The sequence below is a fragment of the Haliaeetus albicilla genome, chromosome 5, assembly GCF_947461875.1.
Source record: "Haliaeetus albicilla chromosome 5, bHalAlb1.1, whole genome shotgun sequence".
Lineage (NCBI taxonomy): Eukaryota > Metazoa > Chordata > Aves > Accipitriformes > Accipitridae > Haliaeetus > Haliaeetus albicilla.
This window is the reverse complement of record NC_091487.1, coordinates 5,676,851-5,699,100: the sequence shown is the minus strand read 5'-3', so window position 1 is coordinate 5,699,100 and position 22,250 is coordinate 5,676,851. Positions and strand designations below refer to the sequence as shown.

Genomic DNA, 22,250 nt, shown 5'->3' with positions numbered 1-22,250 from the left:
CTCTGGTTTACAAAGCCAGTGAAGTAACTGGGAGTTCTCCTGGAAGACATGCCCAGTCATACCAGCCGGTATCTGTATCACCAGTTAACGTTAGAAGGGAAAGTAAAAGTGGCCACGGCAAGGACATTTCAAATTGTCTTCTCTAAGCTGCTATCCAGGACTAAACAATTTAAAACCAACTTATGTATTTAAGAGAGTGACCTCTTCTTTTTTTCCTCCACAGAAATTTTTAAGCAAACATACCAAGCACAAGTGCTAGAGAATATTTATTGTCACTGTATCATGACATTACTCTCATTAGCTGTCTGTTTTGTTTAAATACAAAAATAATTCACAAGCAAATCAGTCAAATAAGGTTTTGTACACCATGGGTGCTGGTGCTTTGGAATTCCAGATGTAGTAACTGGAAGAAATCAGTTCCCGGGCTAAAAGAAAAAAAACAGGCAAGAAAAATAAAGGATTACAGGGTGCCTTACAATCAGACATTCCTTCATCCAAGTTAAGAGATGACTAATCCATCCTTACTAGTTTACAGAAAAGGTATAATGGCCTCTTTAAACTGTAAGGGTCTTATTATTATTTGAAAATTGTTTCTGATAATAAGACATTAAAGTCTCAGCTTCAATTACCTTTACTAATGTATCAGTCATGAGCTTAAAATTCAAACAGAGGTTAAGTCAAAAGCAGGTGGATGGGTTGGACTTTGTTCAATGAATATAAATTGCATACTAGATAGAAAACATACAGTATGACAATGTTGCTTTTTTGTGTTACAATTTAGCACTGAATGTGACCTGTCACAAAATTAACAGTGTAGATCAGAGTTTTCAAAAGGCATTTACAGACTTCTGCTAACATGACTGACAGAAGTTGCAACAGATAGCTACTAATAAAAAAGCTTCCATTAGACAGTACTGCTCAGATTTAATGAGTGCCTACTGTGTTCCCAATTAGTGTATTTTTGGTGCAGACTTGGAAGTAGTCATGTGCTAACTCAAGAATAAGCAGATTTGGTCTGCTCCACAGATACAACGTGGAGCCACATCCTCCAAGGGATGTTGGTGTGGTGACACTGACAGCAAGAGTCTCACCTTGCATGCCGGGGCTGAGTTCTGTAGCTGCTTATTGCCAATCCACATACCACCTCTCTGACAAAGCGTCCTAAACAAGGGGCCAGACTACGGAGAGGTATTCTCTGCCCCCCCCCCCCCCCAGTAAAAGTTCTGACATTATGCAGAGCATAGTAAAACATCACAGGGTGAATGGGAGAGAGCCCAAGAGAGACTGACTTTGTAACTGAGTAATAAGAGCTTTCATCTGAAAGGGAGATGCCAGTCCCTACTCCAGGGTTGTTTTAAGCATCACAAAAGAAAAAAACACAAAGGAGAGAACAAAATTTCTCAGATGTCCCAAGCAAATCAGGAAAAAGCTTTGTCCAACTTTAGCTACTTAATTTTAGTCATTGACATCCAGTTCATAAGTTCAGTACACAGTTTCAGTTAAATAAATGATATTTTTAGCAACTCACATGCAGTAATTTTGGGTTTTCCTGGTACAAAGATCTGAATAGAATGCTGGTCTACGTAACATCCAGTAAGTGTAAAGTCTGGGATCCTAAAACACAGCTATAGAAAGAGAGGGAAAACATGATCAGATGCATATTGTCATGCTTGCTGTGCATCTGTGTTACACACTCTTGGTGTGCAAGTACACTCCAAAATGACAGGATGTCAAATCCTGTAAGCAAGAAAACAGAAAACTCCATGCTGGGAACAAAGAAGCTAAAAAGTATGTCTGATTTAAAATCAATGTATCTTCATAGCCAATTTAAGATAATAAAAAAATGACTACTAAGGCCTCTTTTGACAGAGCCTGTGACTTACTTTTACATAAGCAGTGTTCCCAGAGCAAACATAATCAGTTGGGTGCTCTTTGCCTGCAGTGCCAAAAGACACGTTTCCAGTCAGAGAAACTTCCAAAGATTTAGGGAACTTCTGTCCTAAAGCCAGAAAAAGCATCTATAAGAAATTATACAGCTGTGCCTACACTATACAAAACTGACTTGAAGAGGAAGTAAGAGTGCATAGGGGTATTCTGCTTACCGATGACCCAAACCAGTAGGCTCTTCTCTCGTGACAAATCCAGTTGGCCATAACTAACTTTGTACTCTAATTGAGCAATCGGGCCCCTACAGTATGACAGAGGAGGAATAAAACAATTGGAATTAGTATAATTCAGTATTTGTTAACACCCATTTTGTTAAAGAAAGCAACAAAATGCTGAAAGACATTATTTATGTGCATACAGACAAATCACACCTATCTGAGCACACTGCTAATTTATTTAAAGAAATTACAGAGCAGGAGAAAATCACTGTGGTCTCAACCTAGTAATCATAAAAGAGCTGTTCATATTTTACTGTCTTTAGATCACTGATAGCATTTTACTAACACTATGATCATCATCAGCAACTTTGCATCATTTCATCTTTAAATTTTCATTATAATTATGTGACAGCATAGTCAGGGCAGTTGTCAGAAAGGCTTAAATGAAAACTATCGTTTTAATTTTAAATAACTATATTTTTGATAAGCTGATCTGTAGCTAGGATTAGCAGTCTTAAGGAAGAGGTAACCCTGGGTTGGAAGTGATCTCAAGACTTAATCCACCTGGAGAATCACGGCAGTGTTTCACATCAAAAAATACCTCAAGGAAACAGGAGGCACAACAGAAGTATTCAGAACGTTACCAAATATTCTGGTACAATTCTGTATTCTGGAACTTAGAAGTAATTCCAAGGGGGCTTCCCGACATGTGCAAGGTCAGTGTCCACTGGTAGTACTTTGATGGAGCATAATCTGTTCTATTGACTCCTGACAGGTTCACTTCAGGAAGATCACAGAGAAATGGAAGAAATTTATTTAGGTTTTCTTTATTCTTACCTGTTGAAGAAAGGTATATGAGCTTCACAGTACTCAAAAGAATTCTTCACGCTTTCATGAAGCTTTAAATTGACTGTTATTTTTAACTGTGATCCCTCTTCAATGAGTTGATAACATCCCAAAATTGGTGGAACAGGAACCTGGGAAAAACTATATTCATTCTCAAGATAAATTAACACCATCATCATAAGATCAATTACATACTGTTTTCACTGCTGAAGTACTTTAAAAAATAACAAATGCATATTAATTGCTGACTGTGCCGAACTCTTCAGGCCGCTTGTAATACATAGATTTGTGGTATATGCACTTGACATCTCAGCCTGGATTAATTTTGTCTAATTCAGGCATCTAAGGGGTTCATTTAAAGTAAGAAAAGCTATGCCAAGCAGTCAAAGGTACTGGCACCTCATGAACGTGACTCAAGATGACTCAAGTCCTGAATTGCTTTCCAAGTAGTTCATTATCTAAAAAACATTCTACCTGCCCATTCTCCTCAACTAGTAGAAGACACGCACATATCAGACCACTCTTCTGAAAAGCAAGCACAGGCCAGAGATCTCCTCCTTCGGTGCAAACTGAATATACCACCTATATCGGACTGCAACTCATTCAGACATGTTCAACAACACAGGTATTTTCTTTCCCGTTTGAAGACTGGAAAACAACAAGGGTCAGGGATGCTATTACCTGGGAAGTATAGTAACACAAGTTGAATGAATCTGAAGGAGGAATGAAAGGAAATTTGTAAGGTCCGTTATACACAGAATCATCCAGTGGCTCAGCACTACTGGACATCAGCATGGCAGGGTCAACGGAAGTCACACAATGATGGACAACGATATCTTGGAGCGGAGGACCGTTAGTCGGGAGATTCAAAGTGAGGGTTACGTTTGGTGCAGATCCCTCTATGTCACACTTGAAAAAATGAAGTCAAGAAGTTATTCTAAAATATCTCACTCAAGTCAGAATCAGATGTTCAAAAATCCAATACGAGCATTAAAAAAAACCCCAAAAACCCACACTAAAAATTTTCAGCTGGCTTCATACATTAGTACTGACAAATACTTTCAAAACAAAGTCCCTTTCCCATTTTTGTAGCCTTTCCCACAGTAGGACTAGTGATGCAGTCTTAGCTAAATGTCCCTTAATTGACAAGTACTCTTTAGCAAGAAAATAGCAGATAAGCAAGCCCAGGACTTGCTGTATAGCTACATCATTATGAATGTTACATAAACACACTTGGTGATAGTCTAATTAATTCAGTTACTTTTACAACATCCGCTTAATGGATTCAAGCATGCTATTAACGGCCACTGTGGTCCCATGTCAGCTTTCTCATGGCAACCACGTGCAGTGCATGCATTGTCGCGTCCCTCCGTGTGCCAGCTCAGTAGTGCACGATTACACCAGGGCTTTCTTCTTATGTAAGGCCATCCACTCTGCGAGATGACTAGAAACTTGTCCCTCTGAGAGCAGGAAGCTGTTCACCCCCATAATCCCTACCAGCATGGCTGGCGGGAAATAACCCAGTCTTCGGAAGCACAGTACTTAGGTTGGCTTCCTTCGGAGATGAGTATCCCACCTCCTGCAAATAATTAAATTACCATGATCCACTTTATTAGAAGGTCTTTCTCCTCTTAAAACACTGGCAGTTACAAATACAGTGTACTGGGATAATATAGTGTGCTTCCTAAGCATAATTCAGAACAAAGAATGGTAAATACATCAATTACAGAAAACACAAATTTTAACGTGTTTCATAATTATTATTGATCTATTTAGTCAATATTCCCCAATTTTTAATGTTAAACAATGAACACCATCGTCACATACAAAACCATTCAAAATAATTATACAACCAGTTTCTTTCACCAGATTCTCTAACAACTGTTCTTATGTCGGCCAAACAAACAACATTTGTGGATTCAAAATGTTTTTGTAATAGAATAAAGTAGGATAGAAGATCAAACTTTTGTTTGGTAGGAAAATTAATTAAAAATGCTCACGTACAGACACTTGTGGAAGACTCATTCAAAAATTCTGTTTCTAATCATTATTTAACACATTGCTTATTAGATAGCCGAAAATAAACTTGGTGTTAGCACTACCATTTCTTAGTCTCTGTATGCAAAGACTGTATGAAATGATTTCTCGCTATTTCATTTAAAAGAAGAAAAATTTGGTGAAATACATGCAATGAGACTACTGCTGGAAATTAAAGTCTCATAAATAGTTACTGAAAAAATGCATGAAGCATGCGGGGAAAAAAACCAGTAAAGATCAAAATAAAAAACACTAACGCATCAGTCTAATATGTAATAGTTTGTTACACTTTGAAATATTACAGTATCAGAAATTTACTCATCACATGCCAAAGTAAAGTGGCATGAGTATTTACTTTCCGAGTGTGCTTGCATGAAAAGTACTTCGGTCAGACTTGCACATAAAATGCTCTCACCTTGCAGTTTACAGCTCCATAAACTTGCCACGTGTCCACAACATCTCTTTTGTCATACTGCATACACTTGACTTTTTCAGTGATACAGACATTAACCTGAGGTTTGCCTTTATATGTGTTGGATCTCCAAGCTGGTTGACTCTCATCTGTAGGCATTTCCTGAATGTCATCAAACGAGCTGTTTAAGCTGCGTATGTTTGTGTTTAAGGGGGTGCCGAGTGGACAGGCCTGTATAAGCAAATTTCGAAGCTGGCCTATTTTTGCACTCATCTCAGCTTCATTTTTCCGACTTGGAGAGATGTAGTCCACAATGCCTAACAAAAGAGCCAGTCCTTGCGAGAGCCCACTAACGGTGAGGAGGGGTGGCCGTGGCTCCAGGGTCTCCTCAACTAGTGGAAGACATGCATATATCAGACCACTCTTCTGAAAAGCAAGCACGGGCCAGAGATCCCCTCCTTCGGTGCGAACTGAATATACCGATGAATGATTGATGCGAGTACAAGTATCTCGATGCTCCACAAAAATATGGTCATCTATGAGTCTCAGTTCAAAAAGCAAGGCTTTAAGAAAAGCGCTGTCAGACGGTACAGGCACATGTGTTGACCCATTGAAGGTCTCGGCGCGTATTTCAACAGTTGGGTAACGTCTGTGACATGGAAATAAGAGCCTCTTAATGCTATGCACCTTCCCACCCAAAATGTCATACCAACACAGCTCCTAGAAGCAGAACCACACAATCCCTCTTCTGGCTATCAGAGAATGCAAAAGCATTATAAATATTGATATAATCAAGGACGGGTTTCTCTTAGGTATTCAGATAACTCCCAAAGGCCCCCCTGGTCCTAAAAGTAACCTTGTGTAAGTGGAAGCCAGCAGCGTCCTGATAGAAACAGTGATGGGATCAGAATCTAAATCTTTGTCAATAAAACTATTTCATGAGTAACTAGGATTCATTCTAGCAGGTGAATTTTTACTGGAAACTTTGAGCAAATACAGTCATTTTTTTAATCAAATGTGAATCTGTCTGTCTATCCCTCCTGTTGCACAGAGGTATAGGATATTTAAATGACACTAATGAACCCAAGCATGACTCACACCAGTGCAGCGAAACTTCAACAGCAAAATATTTCTAAGAGGCGAGATCACACTGAAGACAAGTTTTCAGACATTTAAGAAAACAGATGTCCCACGTAATAAAATTCAACAGCTTTTTGCTAGATATAGTATGCTACTGCTGCAGCTTTGCTACTGTACTAAATACCATATTTACAAGACAGTATCATACAAATTACTTATATACAGGTTTTTCATTGCTCTTCTGAGCTTACACAATTGATCTGCAGCAGTTGCTTTAATTGATTAACAAAATTAACTAAAAACCTTTACAATATTATAAATCCAAAAAGATTTCACTGTACATAAGTCCAATTTTTCCAGTGAGGGCTGCATGGTTTGGCGGGGGGTGAGAGGGGAGCAAAATGGATTCCACACTGCATGTGCAATATATGTGACTTAAAGCTTTTATGACTGTTTCATAATTTCATTTTTTCAAGTACTGAGATGTAATCAAATGTCAGAGAGACACAAGGATTTGTGTATTTTAAAACTGCTATGTTGCATCAACATATATATTTCATTTCAAATTTCCTGGAGATAATGTTTGAGAAAAATCATACTAGCTGTTTAATGCTACGTCTAGAATTTTTTTCTTCTGAAGCAGTATTATTTTTTAAAGGAGAGAGGGATGAATTTCTTCTCAAGCTAACCTAAATCTATCAAGAGGAACTGAAAAGTTGTCTTTTAATAAATAGCCGAGAAAAGAAAAATTATTACTTCTATTAACACATTGGTTTTCATCCTTTTTTGAAACTGCAGACTCCCCTGCATCTCTCTCACATTAAGTCTGATAACAGTCTAGCTTTTCTACATTCTCTTTTGTGGATTCCCTTGGTAGTTATCCATGGACCTTCAAAGTGCATATCACAGGTTACACGCCAGGCAGCTAGTTAAATCACTTTATGAATCATCTTGTAGCAGACCTGTTCTCAGGCTGCATGTTTGTTTGTGCTCAGAGCCATGCTTACACACAAACATGGGAGAAAAACATGCACAGATATACAAATGCCTTCATTTAGTCTCCTTTTTATACCATCTTTTTAAGGACACGTTGACAGTCTGTTTCTTAAATTGCCATGGAACTTGTAATCCCAGCAATGTGGTACTTTGTTTTATCTATGACCTCCATATGTAGCATCCCCCTTCTGCTCCTGAACACTTGCATGGTTCTTATCCTGTTGCCTCTAAGTCCCACCTACACCATCTTTTCTTAACTGAGTAGCAGAGTCTCTTGCTGGAGGCAGCTACACTTCCTCAGGCTTATTTTCAATGACTGTGCTTTTTTGTTTGATTCTTAATCAGGCATCTACAGCTTTCTTTTTTTTTCTTTTTTTTTTTTTTTTCCAGTAAGGAAAAAGCAAGCATAGGCAGAGAGAAGCCAGAGCTATGAGATCCATAAACAGGATACAGATGACAGTAAACTGCCTCCCTACAGTCTCGTGTCTATTTTGTAGACCAAGGAAACAGAGTGGTTTTGCAGCTTGAAAATTTATGAAGACTTCCAGTGCAAGGTTGTTGGTTAGAGGCTACATGTAACCTTGGTGAGCACTTCCTATTTTTGGTTGATGTTTTAAAAACAAAGGAAGAGGAGATACTTCAGTCTAGTTTTGTCTTACTTATGGCCTAATCTGCCTGCTCCATTTGCTGAAGCTGTCCCCACACCACAGCAATCTTCTCCTCCTCCCACTGAATCTTCCCAGCTTTAGCCGAGTCATTAGATGATTAGTTAGCCCTTCAGATCTCAGTTTTTCAGTATTCTCTTCTAGAAAGTCATGAAAACTTAAAAAGATGAAAGTTTCCAGGGACGAATGAGCTTTGGTGATTCAAGAGAGAGACCATACTTGTTGCCTGAATTAAGTTATGATCAGCTCAAAAAAAGTGGAATGCTTTGATGTCCCAGATGTCTTCTCTGAGGTTAAAGATCAGGGCTCACGTATCTCCAGCTGAGTGTGTAAGTCCCGAAACCAACAGTTTCCATGTGATCCGGCATTCTTTATATTGTCTGTGCGCTTTGTTGAATTTAAGGTCAGTTAGGAGGATAAACCTGGGGTTTCCACAGCCCTATTATTTCCTCTGGGAACTTGAAAGATCTACGTCTGGAAATCACTTGAAGTATCAAGTCTAGTTTGCCCTTTTCAAAGGAGCACTATTCCTTGTCTCTGCTGCTTACTGTGTGACAAGTTACTTCACATATCCCTGTCACCAGCCCCCCCTTCATCCATGGTGATTACACTCTCAGATTTTTTGGGACAAGGCTTTCTCTTTCTCTGTGTTTGTAGAGGGGAGGCCTCATCTCTAGTCTTGTAGGTAATACAAGGACTATAATACTAATCCTAAAACAACCAGAGGAATGTCCAATGTAGAGATCTGTCTGCACCTGAAGATGGAAGATAGTCTACTTGCTCTTTTTTTTTTTCCCCCTCCTCCTTCTAGGTTCTCTCTTCAGTTTTACTGAATTCAGACTAGGATTGTAGGTCACGTCTACTATCCAGGTCTCTGTATTTTTCCTTTCCCTATCCCCCAGGTATTTTTCCTCTCATTCTTTGGAATTGCGTCCTCAGAAATCACAGAGAATACAAGGAAATGGCAACAAATTTTGCCAGACCAACAAGAGCAGCCTGCCTAGCCCAAAGTCTTGCTTAAAACTCTGCAAGAGTTCTGAATAAAAAGTCCTCCTTCGGTTCACTAACTTAAAGCCTGTCGTTGTATGCAAAAACTTAAAATCAAATGAAAGTTCAATTTCTGCCTGAAAATACTGTACTTTTCACACAGTTACATAACAATACGAAGAGCAAATAAGCAAAATATAAGCAAAATACATGCTTTCTACTTTTCCCATTTTGTTCATCTCGCAGTATTTCGTAATCACTACCTTATCCTTTTCCATGTTAGGACAGAGAAGAGGTAAGTAAAATCTTTACAGTAGCTAACAAAAAGAGGAACAGAGAAAGGAAAGCCATGCGCCAAACGCAGAAGTTATTTAAAAAAAAAAAAAAAAAAGATTTAGTTAAAAGCGCATTATCCGAACCCAGAAATTTTCAAAATCGGGTTCAGAAACGTACAGCGGCCAAGCGGCGCGCTGGCGAGCGAAGGGATTTATTCGGCATCGGACTATTTCGCTATCTGAAGGGCATCTGTTTTCGGGGCCCGCAGGCAGCCCCGGCTGCTCTGAAAACGCCGGCCCCTCCGACGCGACCCCGCCAGCCTTCTCTCTCTCTTCCCAACCTTCACCGGCGCCGGGGCTGCCAGCACGGCCAGAAACCTCCCCACACCCACCCCCGCCGCGGGCCGCCCCGCCGAGCCCCGGCCCGACCCTCGGGCCTACCCAGGCCGCCGGGCCCGCGCCCCGTCCCCGCCTTTCCCCCCTCCCCACACACACCCCCCCGGCCCGGCCCGCACGCCGTTACCTGGAGAAGAGCACGGCACCGCCGGCCCCGGGGTCGTGCCTGAGGAGCCAGAGCGCCCGCAGGGCCATGGCGGGGTCGCTGCGAAGGGGCGGCCGCCGCCGCCACCACCACAGCGGCCGCCACAGCCGTGCGCAGCTCCCGGCCCCTCCCCGGCGGCGGCCGCCCGGCGCAGGCCCATTTCCGGCGGGCGGAGGCGGCGCCGCGGCGGCTGCTGCTGCTGCCGGGCCGGCGGGACACAATGGGCGGTAGCGGCGGTGGGCCGCTGAGGAGAGCGACCCGCTGAGGAGAGCCGCTGCCTTCCCCTACGGCCATGGCTACCACGGCCGAGCTCTTCGAGGTGAGCGCGGGCTTCTGTGGGAGGGGGGGGGGAAAGGCGGTGGCGGGGCCGGGGCCGGCCGGTTCTCTGAGGGGATGCGTCGGCCTCCCGCCGCGGCCGGGGCGCTGCTTCCCCCGGCCAGCTCCTCCTCGGGCGGGGAGGGAAACGGGCCCTGCCGCCCGCGGTGAGGGCCGGGGCGAGGGGTGCCGGGACCTGAGGGAACGGGGCGTCGGGGTGAGGGGCTGAGGAGAGCGGGGGTGGTGCCTCGGGGGGGGTGAAGTCCCTCTCCTTCCCTCGGGCGAGGGCTGGCGGTGCACCCTCACGCCTGGGCCTCCTTCCCCCGGGTCTTCGCAGCGGATGGGGCCCCGCTCGCAAGCGGGGTGACAGGCCACGCCAGGCCCGGCCGCCGCTCTCCTTCTCCCGAAGGCAAGGATTCAGTTGACCCCGGCACCGTGGTATCTGAGCGCGGCTTCTACTTTTCTGGCGTCGGGAAATAACTTCGCCCTCCCTTTCGCCGCTGCGGAACTGAGGCACGAAGGAACCGAATAGCTCGCCCAAGGCCGCGCAGGAGCAGGGCAGGAATATAGCAGGAGTCTGCCAAATTCTGCTCCCCCGGCCTGGACCACGGGCTCTCATGATATGACCTGGCATTAAGAGAAAGTCTTTGTCCCCACTTGTTAGCGCTTGGGGATGTGGTATCGTTACCAGGTATCCTGTATTTGCTCTCTGAGTCACTCAAGAGCTGGTTGTTCGTTTGGTGTTTTAACACCGGGACACGCTTTGCCCAGCCTTCAGGAAAGGTCTTCCTGTTTTTCTGAAGGATCCTGTATCTGTGGTTTATACGAATGCATTGTGTGCACTTGTATTTATGAATCACTGTTATGACACATGAGTGTTATGACTCACATCTTTTGGCTTGCATGGTTTAAAAAAATAGCAAGGCTAATATACCATGTTCCAAGCAGCCAGATGCCAGGTTTTATACCCTCTCTACACCTCCCTAACTGTCCTAGGAGTCTGTTGATTTCTCAACGTGACGACAATGTGGTTCTGTTCTTTGTGGGATGTTGAATGTGAGATAACTTGGATGTGGGAAGAAAACTGTATGTTTTGGCTGCTTTGGGTCATGCAACAATTTGTTCCATTTTGCAATAACAATAAAGATGAAGTTGCGAAATAGGTAAGACCTTTGCCTAGATAGGGCTTGAAATGATGTTTTCCATTATGGAAGCCAGTATTTCTTTCTCTCCTGCTTTTGCTTCTCTTTCACTCCAAAGGCAAGAGAGGTTTTGTTGATGTTCACTAAATTAACGTTGCCTACTATGATAGTTTGAAGTCACTGCCATATAGCTTAGAATCTGAAAATGTGCTTATTATGGGAGTAATCCTTAGCTGTATACTGAGAGTGGTACTTGATTGCCATGTTTTCATGAATGTGTGTTCAAAAGTAATTCTCAATATAGATATGTGACTGTGTAGAAGGAAGGAGCTGTGCTGAAAACGGACACAACATGGACTTATTTCTCCCTCAGATAACTCAAAGTGTAGTTTAACAATGATTACTTCTAAACTGGTTTTTAATGTGGCTAGGTCCACTGTAGTTTCATTTATACAGAGCAGATCAAACCAAGTTACCATTTACTTCAGGCATATCTCTTATTAAATCAGTACTATTGGCTGAATGGATAGGATCAGGTTAATTCATCTAGAGCTAGAGGGAAGTTCAAAGCTGTGGAGAAATTGACTGTTGGGGCTCATCTGATAACAGGCAAAGGACTTGCAAATGACATTTGTAATAGCTGATTTTCAGCAATTTCTGCAGAACTGGATAGGAGACTTAATGTAGGAATTAGGCTGTCAGCTATAGGTAACCCTATTATCAAGACAGCATTAAAAAGAGCAAATGTATATGGAAGATACGACATACAAACAAAAATAAAAGTTTTGGATTTGCAGTGGAACCTGTGAAATCATGTCTTAAGAAGACACTGTTGAACTTAATTTATTCCTTATAAATCAAGTAGATTATTTTTAGCACATCCTTTGTGAAAATTTGGAGGGAAAAGCTCATTTTGTTTCTCTGTTGGTCAGTATTCTGTACATAATAATATCCCCTGCAGTTACTATTTCTTAAATAATAGAGAACAGGGGTTATATGATTAAAAAGCTGAAGGACACATCTCCTATGTCAGTGTTCTTGAAAAACAGGTATTTTCCAGCTTATTCCCCTTTAAAATATTACTACATCTGCATATAGCAGTGATTCTGCCATCATTTAGTCTAACTAAACTAATTAACACTCTTTGCTGATGTGTCAGATTGTTGAAACAAAATGCAGGTTTATAAGTTTTTCAGAATGGCAGATGCTGCAGAAGGAGAGAGGCAGACTGGGAGACGGGATGAGCATTGCGGAAGAGGGGGAACTCACGTGAGTGCCCACGCTGTGGGAAGGGCAGCAGAGGGGACTGGGCTGCTGCCGGTTCAGTTTGGCCTCGTGGCGGGTTGGGTGGCACCGAGTTTTGGGGTCAACCACAGCATTTGTTGCCAAGTGGCCGGCTGGTTTTGGGGATGCAGGGGAGGGAGCTGCAGGTACTCTCTGTACACATGCACTTGAGAGCTTTAGAGGAGTATAGAGGCATAATGGATAGAGAAAAATTGGTGTGGGGTTTTTTTTTTTTTTGAGGGTCTAGGGCATGTGTATCAGATTTCCTTCAGAGATGAGGCTTTGCTAGGCTTACAGAAAAAACTGTGTAAATATTTTTTTTGGAAAAAAAAATTTTCAAAGTTATGTGTGTGTATGTGAAATATCTTTTAGTGCGAACATCTGAAGGAAGGGAGAAATCTAGAAAATGTTATATACACACACAGAGCATCAGTTAACAGTGCACCCTTTATATAGGGTTCTTCCATAGCGCTGTACCTGACATTGGTATCCTTGCAACTAGAGTGGTACTTCAGCTGAATTACGGGATCTTCAGAGGAAAGATTATGGTTGTGATTTTCATATAAAGGAGAAGTGCTGCGAAGAGCAATAAGGTAATTGGGAAGCTGGAGGACTCCCCTGAAGGGAATGTTACTGTATTGAATGGCTCATTTCACCTATAATTAAAATTACAAAAACGTTCCCAAACATTTAGATGTAATGATGACCTAAGGAGAGAATTTACACTTGGTCTGAAAACACTGCATTATAACTTTTGATGAAAAGGATTCGCATAAAGGAAACTTAACGTTGTGTATCAGGAAGAACTGGGTTAAAGAGATGAGTGACTTGCAGAGAAATGGTTTGTGAGTGGTATCATCCAGTTATTTTTGAAGCTTAACCAAGGAGGCTGAGCAAAACACGGTTCTTCTAGTCAGTCTTTGGATGAGGAGTTACTGGGTGATCTGTTGAAAGGGTGAAACTTCTGTCCTGTCTAGCAGGATTCAGGGCATTGCAAAGTATATTTTAAAAACTTTTATCCTTCTGTTTAACAGCTGGGTCTGACTAGATGGGGCATAATGTGTTTCTGAGGAATGACAAACCTTGAACTGGCAATATTTGCTTTTCAACTCTTGGTTTTAGTTAAATTAAATTAAAATAACACTATAATGCTGTTTTTTCCCCTCCTTATTACTTCTGACAAGGTTTCAGACCTATTGATACAGGAACCAATTTGATACCTGTGAAGGTCTGTTTATTTTTTTTTTAATTCTTTTTTTAAACCAAGCTTTATCAAAAGCAGTGGTCACATGTTTCACTATCAGAAATGAGTTGTGGCAAATACCACTATTAACCAGAGCCGCTCCCAGCTCTGTGTTGGGTTTTGTTTCACAGTTTTAGAATCATTGCTGCATGTAATTTAAAAGCTTTCCATGAAATCCTGGTGGTTGTGAAAACACTTTGCTTACTGATCTTAGATGTGCTTATGTTAGCATCTAAACAATGCTGCTAGATTACCAATGAAGCTGAAGTGATAAATACTAGTTTTTTAAAGGATAGGTGTTGGACTGTGTTTTGAGTATTTAGTATTAACTAAGTGAAGAAATGTTTGAGCTGGTTTAAGTGTTAGGCCAACTAAAATAGGAGGTCTTGGTTTTATAATGAGGTCTCTGCCTTCAGAAAACGTTGCTGGGTGGAGAAATAATCTTAACTCTTTACCATTGTGTGGTGTTTTTATGGAAGATACAGCAAATATGGAAGAAACTTGAGTAACCTTGTGTTTTTAGATCAGTCATGCCATGTTTTTCCTTCTTGGGAAAGTCAAGTGCATCATCTGTTTTTATGCTTGCTTTGGTTTTTTTTTCCTTCTTATCCGCTTTGTTTCTGCAGCTGCAGTTTGATGTTTGCATAGTGTCGAGTGGCAATCTCTCACTGTTTTTGCTATGGGGCAGTGCCTTGGTCAGTTCTGTTTGTGATGCCGTGTTGTGAACTGCATCAGAGAGTTGAACACCTGCAAAGAAAACTTACTTTGCGACAGAATTTTTCGGACAGATCAGTTCTCCTGTCTGATTTGCTGCACAACTGATGGCTGGGTCTTGTGATGTAATACCTCAAATCACTGTAGCTGCTGCATGGTTCAGACACTTTGTAATGACAAGCCATAAGCTCACCTGGAAATAAGGACAGGTAATTTAGAGGCAACTCTTCAGAGACCTGCAGCAAATTCTTTGCTAGTAGTCTGGCAATACATAGACTAGGTGTTCAAACCCACCATATTAAGAACGGTGTTCTCTATATTAAATACGTAAACATAAGAGGTGATGGGGCAATTGTCAGTACTGTACTTGCTCTTATTGTAGTAAAGCTTCTAAACGCTTTCAAAATGATGTGTAAGCAGCTGCTTAGGGAACAACCTGCTGTGGCACATCATAAGGAGTTTTTATTCTGTGGCTAGGAGCCTTTTGTGGCAGATGAATACATTGAACGCCTGGCATGGAGAACACCTGGAGGAGGTTCCAGAGGTGGAGAAGCTTTTGATCCGAAAAGGTAAAATAAAATTGCTTAATGGTCCAAGTGAATGCATCTCTAATTGTACTGTTTTGTTACACATATACCAGAAAGCCTGTATGTAGTGTTGGTGTGTGTCCAAGGAGGTTTTCATTTGGGAGAATTGCTAGAATTTGTGACCATAAGCCAATTATTCAGAACCGATTATTCAGTAACAAGAGTAGGGAAAGGCACTTTCTGATTTAGACCTTTTGAATGAAGGAGAGAATTGATGTTGTTTGTCCTTGTCAGACATGAATGTTCCAAAGCACTAGAGCTGCCAGATTAAAGCATAATATGAGGCTTCATTGCTATGATAGTTAAGTCTATTTAATGAGTTTCTTGCTAGTTTAGCAAACTGAGCTGGCTTGTTGTAAGACCCAGTAGTTTACAGTTTTGGTGCAAATAAAGAGCACAAACAGGTAGTATGGGAGGAAAGGTGGGAACATGACAACGTTGACTTAGATTGTTTTGAAATGAATTTGTGTGGTATAGTCTGAATCCAATGAACAGCTTGCTGCCGCGGAATGGAGATGATGGGCTTGTGCCCCTCATCCTTTCTCTTAGCTGCACACTGTGATGACTCATCTTGAGCTAGGTCTAGGCACATGATCTCATGATAAGCTAATCTAACTTACTAAAATGCCAGAAAACTAACCTGACAAGAAAAAAAAAAAAAAGAGCTTTTTTTCTAGTTGCGTTAGCAATTTTGTGGCACTAGAAAAGCCTGGGAGCAGGTGCAAAGGGAAAAGAGGTTGTGTGTCTGTGAGCCGGGGGTGAGAAGGAATGTGGGTGTGGAAGGGAGCAAGGCTGGGGAAGTGAGGAAGGAGGAGGTAGTGCAGGACCTTCTTGTGTTTGTGGTGAGCTGGCTTGGCTCCGTTGAGAAACCTCACCCTAAGAAGCCAGATCTCTTGTTACTGGCCTGGCATTGGGTGGTGCATTGGTAACTCAGATGCACAATTTCATACAGCAGTGTTCACATCTAAGCTTCTGTGCTCCAAACCTCTGAATCTACTTTTGTTTTGAAAGGAGTAATTCTTTCAAATAGTGCTACTATTTAGCTTTTGTACCAGTATTGGTAGCCTTTTGAGAGACATAATCAACTTTTCACACGATTGTAACTCGGGAGATGAGCAAGTGCAATAGCTGTTCCTTCGTGACTTCTCATCCACATGATCTTATTCCAGATTGAGATTGTTTGTAGTAACCTGAGCTAGAACTCTTTAAGTTTAGGAATTACTAACTTCATTCTGGGGACTGTATCCTATGCAGAGCTTTACAGATGCTTTAAGTGAGAGGAAGCCTGGAAATATACATTGCTTCCTGTGGCTCTTTCTTCACAGTTGTGCCTAGTATATACTTTAGGGTAGTTAATGATTTGTACCAATACCAACTCAATTTAACCTATCTTCTATATTTCTGCTGGTTTGCTTGTGTTAACTTCTGTGATGCACTTTCATATTTTTCAGGACAAGTGGGAGAATCCTGCAACAGTAAATATTTTTCCTGTGGGATCTTCTAGTATTGGGCAGGAAGCCAAAATTAATATCAAAAAGAAACAGGCCTTTTGGTGTATGTTTTTTCTTTTCTGTTTGTAGAAGATGATGATTTGGTTTCGTAGAAAGAATGTTGGAGTCTTTATTTCTGTTCTGAGAAACCTGACCAGCAGCTACCTCTTCTACTTGAGCATTCTTTCCTCTCTCAGTATATTGAGTACTCTTGCTGAATAAGTGCTGAGTTGGCACAATACCTGTTTAAAAAACAAACCCCAAACTGAACTGAATCAGCTTGTTAAAATGAATAGAAACTGTCTGCACTTCTCTAGGTTTTTCTTTGAAAGTATGCTTTGTGTCACTTACTATCATTTAAATTTTATTTTAAATATACTTCTGTAAACTTAAGTCTGTTCCTTGTGGTTTTGTGTGGAATCTAATGCAACATGCTTACTCTTGGGCTTCTGGCAAGCAGGAAGTGGAGGAAAGAAGTCATAAACATCTGCCCCAATCCAGTTTTCTTTAATAAGTTGTGCCTTTAAGTCACTTACTGTTGTAAAGATATCACTTGAAATAGATTTTTAGACCTATACAGTGAAGAAAAAGGCAGTTCGCATGCTCTGAGCGGTAGGGTAAAAGCCAGTCATTTTAGCAGCAGAAGTTAAAACTGAAAATGCAGTGACCCTCCATGCAACTAAAGAGAATCACATTAGTATCATTTAGGTGTTGCTTGGAGAAAGCTCTAGTTGTTGGCCAAGAGAGGTACTGTAGTTGTTACTGGGAAGGAGTCGTGTGAGGGTAGAACAATACGTTCTACTTTTTCCTTCCGGTTGCTGAGCCTCTAGCCTGTGCATGAGGAGCTGGGAGAGGAACACTGTGCTCATTCTGCCTTTCAGCTGCACTGCAGGTTGGAAGGGCTTCACATTCACAGTATACCTTCTGAACAGAGTACATGTAAAAATGCATATTCCTGAGTAGTCTAGAAATAGTTCCCTGGAAGGGATTCCCATTTCCTCTCCTCTTCTGCTTTGACATTAAACCTGGACAGCAGATTCTCAAATCTTTCATATGTTTTTGGATATTAGCATGAGTTTTATGGCTGTGGAGGATCTGGGAATAATCCATTCCCTGAGCATCGGTGACTGGTACATTTACAAAAGTGTAAGCTGAAAAGATGACTGGAATTGGATAGAGTGGACAAAAAGAGGAATGAGAAAGAGAGAGATTGAGAATGGAATGAAAAAGAATAGAGGAAACTTAAGAATGCATTCAGATGTACTGTGTTTGCGAAGAGTAAAATGTGAGTCCGAAAGAAAAATCAAAGTGGTGGGAAGGGGCAGGAAAAAAACACCTTAAAATGGTATGTGTTACAAGAAGAAAAGAAGTGAAGTCAGGAAGCAACATGGTTATAACCAAAACAACATTATGAGACTATATGATTGTATTCATTGCCTATTAATAGGATGCTGATTTAGAAGTTTACAGTAACATGTACAGGGGAAAATATTTTCCTGTTATAGCCTACACATTGAAGGGATGTAGTGGCCTAAGCTCTCTTTGCCCTGATGAGACTTATTTAGGGAAGATGGGGATATAGGGATTTTTGTACCTGCGGCAGAACCATGTTCTTAAGTGATTGGTATATAGGTATTCCCATCTCCCCTGGCCTACTTTTTATGTGATCACATAGGTTTTTATGTAGGCATAGAGTTCTACACAAGCAGGGCAATGCAATTTAAAACAAAATGGCATTTGTAAGTTAGACATGATTGTATCAGCCTCGTAGGCAAGTTCTTTTCTTAAAGTTTTTTTTAAGCTCTCTGCAGAAGACAATGTCTTTCGAACTAAATCCTGCTTTCCTGTATTTTATTTTAAATCAGATTATTGGAAGAATTTGTAAATCATATCCAAGAATTACAGGTAATGGATGAAAGGATCCAGAGAAAAGTGGAGAAACTAGAACAGCAATGTCAAAAGGAAGCAAAGGAATTTGCCAAGAAAGTACAAGAGCTGCAGAAAAGCAACCAGGTAAAATCTAACGAGTATAGTTGGTGCTGAGCTGTGCAAGTTTTAAAAGCATCACATGCTCTATTAACATTTCTTGGGACAGCATGCTACTGTTTGAGATAAGAATAAAGAGAGTTTGATGGAAAACAATTTCCCCTGTCAAAGGGGGCTTATCTGCATGTTCCATTAATGAGTGTTAGCTATTCTGAAAGTAGCTAGTCTTCACAATAGTTTAAAGGAAGATACTAAACTTTAAGCAGTTGTGTGTTCTTAATTAGTGGTTCTGAGTAGTTCTGTAGTTCTGAGACACAGCACCTGGAAAGCTGATGCCTGCATTCACTATGCTTCTTACTGAAGTAAATCTGGTGTTTCCTAAAGTACAGTAAGTGGAAATCATGAGTTTTGTGTCCCTGTCTATGTTCTCCCAGGTTGCCTTCCAACATTTCCAAGAACTAGATGAGCACATCAGCTATGTAGCAACTAAGGTCTGTCACCTTGGCGACCAACTGGAGGGGGTAAACACGCCACGGCAACGGGCTGTGGAGGCTCAGAAGCTGATGAAATACTTTAATGAGTTTCTGGATGGAGAGCTGAAGTCTGATGTTTTTACAAACTCTGAAAAGGTAAGGGCTGTCAGCGGGATGAAAGCAGTTCAAAGCAATAAGCAGTACTGCCCTAATTACAAGCTGCTACCATGACTTACCATGGTCAGACTTCAAACCAGTGAGTGACTGACTTGTTAAAGTTTCATTGTTCTGAAATGTAAATTAACAACACTAGGCTGCAGATTGCTGATAAAGCATTTGTATTCAGTGATGCTTAATGTGGCAATGTTGGCATTTTTCATTTTATGAAATTATCAGAGATTTGAGAAACGCTGGGAGGGCAACTTTAGAGTGCATACAATATCTGCCTTTTTCCTTTGAACCCCTTGCTTCAGATCCACCCTGTAATGCAGAACGTTTCTGAATACAACTTCTTTGTGAAACTTTACTCTGTTGGGTCAGTCCACTGGCCTTGGATACCTTTTTGTCACAGCATGCCTTTGGGCTTTGTATAGTCCTGTGGTTATGTCTCCACCCTCTGAATTTAGAGGAACCGGGCAGGAAAACTTCAAAGAAATGTTAAAGCATTTTGTTGTTCTTATGCTTCAAGAGTATGTTCATAAAGCAAATATAATCTGAATGGTGTGGCTAATAGAAATAAACTGAAGGAAAAGTGTCCAGCTGCAAGCAAAAAGGCACATGTAAAGTTGTTGGTTTGGGGTTTTTTTTTGAGGTGTGTCCTAAAGAATTTTCCCGCTCTCCTTAAATTCTGTGCAGTGGTATGATTGTAGTCAGGAAAAAGTTACAGTATATAAGAACAGCAAAAACTTGGTTTGCACATTCAGCAAAAAATATGTGCTTGAAATGCAGCTCATAAAGTACCCGTGAATAGGTTAATAGTCATCCCCTCTCTACTGAGCTGAAGGTATCTCTCAGGGAAATGAAAAACTAATCATTTCATATAGTTGTATTCCCAAGAAGTCAGCTGCATAGTGACTTTCGTTTCATGGTCTGTGGGTTTATGGTAATTACCAGTTGATAGTTTGCCCTAATCAAAGAGGGAGCACATAAAAACTTCTCGGACTTCAAGGAAAACAGAAACGTTCCAATGTAACAAAAGTTCTTCTATGGACAGCCTTTTCCAGATCTGTGTAAGTTAGTCTTTTTTTTTTTTTTTCTTCTTTTCTCCCTAAGTAGAAATAAAACATGCATTTTAAAAATATTTAATGGCAACATGGTAAACAACAAAGCATAAGTTAAAAAGAATTATGCCTGCTGAAGAGTCTCATATAGAATTCAACTTTCACTCTACTTATAACTTAAAGTTTCATAATACTTTCTGTTGGAGGATCTGAAAAAAATGGTAGATAAATAGGGTAAACCTGGAAATTGGTAAACAAATTAATCTTTATATACCCTGAAGAATAATAAGCTATTCAGCAAATCTGGAGGAATTCAAATGTAGTAAAGGCCAGAAGTCTTGTGTCAGTCTGCAGAGGAAGTGTGTGGGAACATGAACAAGATTTTCTGGATACGAGTTATCTTACTGAGACTAATTTCAGTCAAGGTAGGTTAGTACTGTTCTGTAACTTTTTGCCTCATGGTTTAAATAGTAAGTAAAGTAGTGTTTATAAAAGAACCTGCCTAGACATGTGTTATCACATCTTAATGCATCTTTGAACTAAAAATAGTTTTAAAGTATGAGATAGTAATAAGTATTCTTAAATGTAAAACCTTAATGCTTTGTCCGTGTCTTCTGATCTTCGAACTGATGTGGGTTTTAGTGTTTTGGAGTATGTTACAATTTTTTGTACTATCGCATCCCTCACAAGCGTGGGTTTTTCTTTGAGACATTGAGGGCAGGGGATACTGTGAAAGGAGAGGCAAGAAAAGAATTATAATGCAGTTATTTCCTAGGTCAGTTCTTAAAATCTGTTGGATTCCTTTTTTGCCCTACACTCAAGTTGTTGCTTCCCATATTACTTTCTTCTAGCTGTACTGAGCAATTTTTAACTTATCGTCTCTGTGAAGGTTTTTCCTTGCTAGCTTGTTCTGTGTTATGTATTGAGTATCTTCATCCTCTGAATCCTTATCATTTCCCTTGCACTGCCAGCTAACAAGTCCCTCTCCTGTACTGAAGAGTCTTGAAGTGAGCAGATCCCTCCAGTTAAAACAATTAAGCTATCAAAACAATCTAACAGCTTACTTGTTTATCATGCAATAGCATTGTCCTGTGTTTAATGTTTACTATTATTCTTACATCCTTTTCGCTATTTATGTTCTGCACTCAACATTATTCCATTATGCCTTTTAACTTGTTCATAAAAGTATTTTGTTTTAAAATTCTCTCTTGCCATTATTTGTCCACGATTTTTCAGATTTTTTTCCAGATATGTTATAGCCTTTACGTTGTATTTTATAGAATCTATATTTATTTTGGTTTAATGGTTTACAGAAGCCTGATACAATTAAAAATGAAATATGTCTCGATTTAAGCAGAAACCATGGAGAATTGATTTGTCATGGCTTCTGTTGTGCATAAGAAAAGGCCCTGAATTCAATAAAATCTAAGTTAGTTAACAGCTATTGTGTGAGGAGGAGACAAAGAAAATGTTGTGTTTGTGGGGTGATTTGGGTTTTTTTTTTTTGTAACATTGGTGAATAACTGCTAATATATACACTATTCTAATGACATCAGTATTGATCACAATTGTTAGGTATTAAAGTTGCTGTAAGCTAATAGAAATAGCTGCTGTTTCATTGGATTTATTTGAGGAGCATAGCTGCTTTTGACTTAAGAGGCTATTGTAAGCTGACAGTTCAAAACATAAGCTGCTCTTAATAAGCAGAATGGATATAATTTGAGAGCCCCTATTTTTGCTGAACAACCAACCTAGCATGATGTGCTCTGTATTCTTACCTGTGTCTCTTGTTCTATTCTTGAAAAGTTTTAATCCCAACCTGCTCTAAGTGGTGGGAGAATAGGATTTCATT

General features: G+C 40.6%; 2 protein-coding genes across 5 annotated transcripts in view; one reads left to right on the top strand and one right to left on the bottom strand.

Moving 5' to 3' along the window:
- Window positions 1–248: 248 nt before the first annotated feature.
- Window positions 249–10,095, bottom strand: AP5M1 (adaptor related protein complex 5 subunit mu 1). Of its 2 annotated transcripts, none has more exons than XR_011324598.1 (8): window positions 9,927–10,086; window positions 5,404–6,049; window positions 3,633–3,860; window positions 2,943–3,082; window positions 2,103–2,188; window positions 1,884–2,018; window positions 1,529–1,625; window positions 249–425 (listed from the first exon to the last, which is right to left on the bottom strand). XR_011324598.1 is itself a non-coding variant. In XM_069783137.1 (8 exons), exons 1-8 carry the CDS (start codon window positions 9,992–9,994, stop codon window positions 343–345), a joined length of 1,464 nt encoding a protein of 487 aa, XP_069639238.1. In that variant the 5' UTR covers window positions 9,995–10,095; the 3' UTR covers window positions 249–342. The 2 variants fall into 2 exon arrangements, 1 of the variants encoding a protein (XP_069639238.1); XM_069783137.1 differs by having other exon boundaries at window positions 1,884–1,999; window positions 9,927–10,095.
- Window positions 10,096–10,099: 4 nt separating this feature from the next.
- Window positions 10,100–22,250, top strand: part of EXOC5 (exocyst complex component 5) — a 29,181-nt gene continuing 17,030 nt past the window's right edge. For 2 of the 3 annotated variants that reach the window (XM_069783135.1, XM_069783134.1), the window contains exons 1-4: window positions 10,100–10,263; window positions 15,120–15,211; window positions 18,585–18,732; window positions 19,140–19,334. In XM_069783135.1, coding sequence (XP_069639236.1) covers window positions 10,237–10,263; window positions 15,120–15,211; window positions 18,585–18,732; window positions 19,140–19,334 — 462 coding nt within the window. In that variant the 5' untranslated portion in view covers window positions 10,100–10,236. The remainder of the gene's footprint in view (window positions 10,264–15,119; window positions 15,212–18,584; window positions 18,733–19,139; window positions 19,335–22,250) is intronic. The other variant, XM_069783136.1, reaches the window with a different exon arrangement.

Bases quoted from the DNA above. Each gene is read 5' to 3' on its own strand.
- AP5M1 (XM_069783137.1), bottom strand. From the start codon at position 9,994: ATGGCCCTGCGGGCGCTCTGGCTCCTCAGGCACGACCCCGGGGCCGGC. The intron at 2,000-2,102 runs GTAAGCAGAATA...TTCTGGCTTTAG, and splicing joins CCTACTGGTTTGGGTCATCG to GACAGAAGTTCCCTAAATCT. The intron at 1,626-1,883 runs GTAAGTCACAGG...CTCTTTCTATAG, and splicing joins GGAACACTGCTTATGTAAAA to CTGTGTTTTAGGATCCCAGA.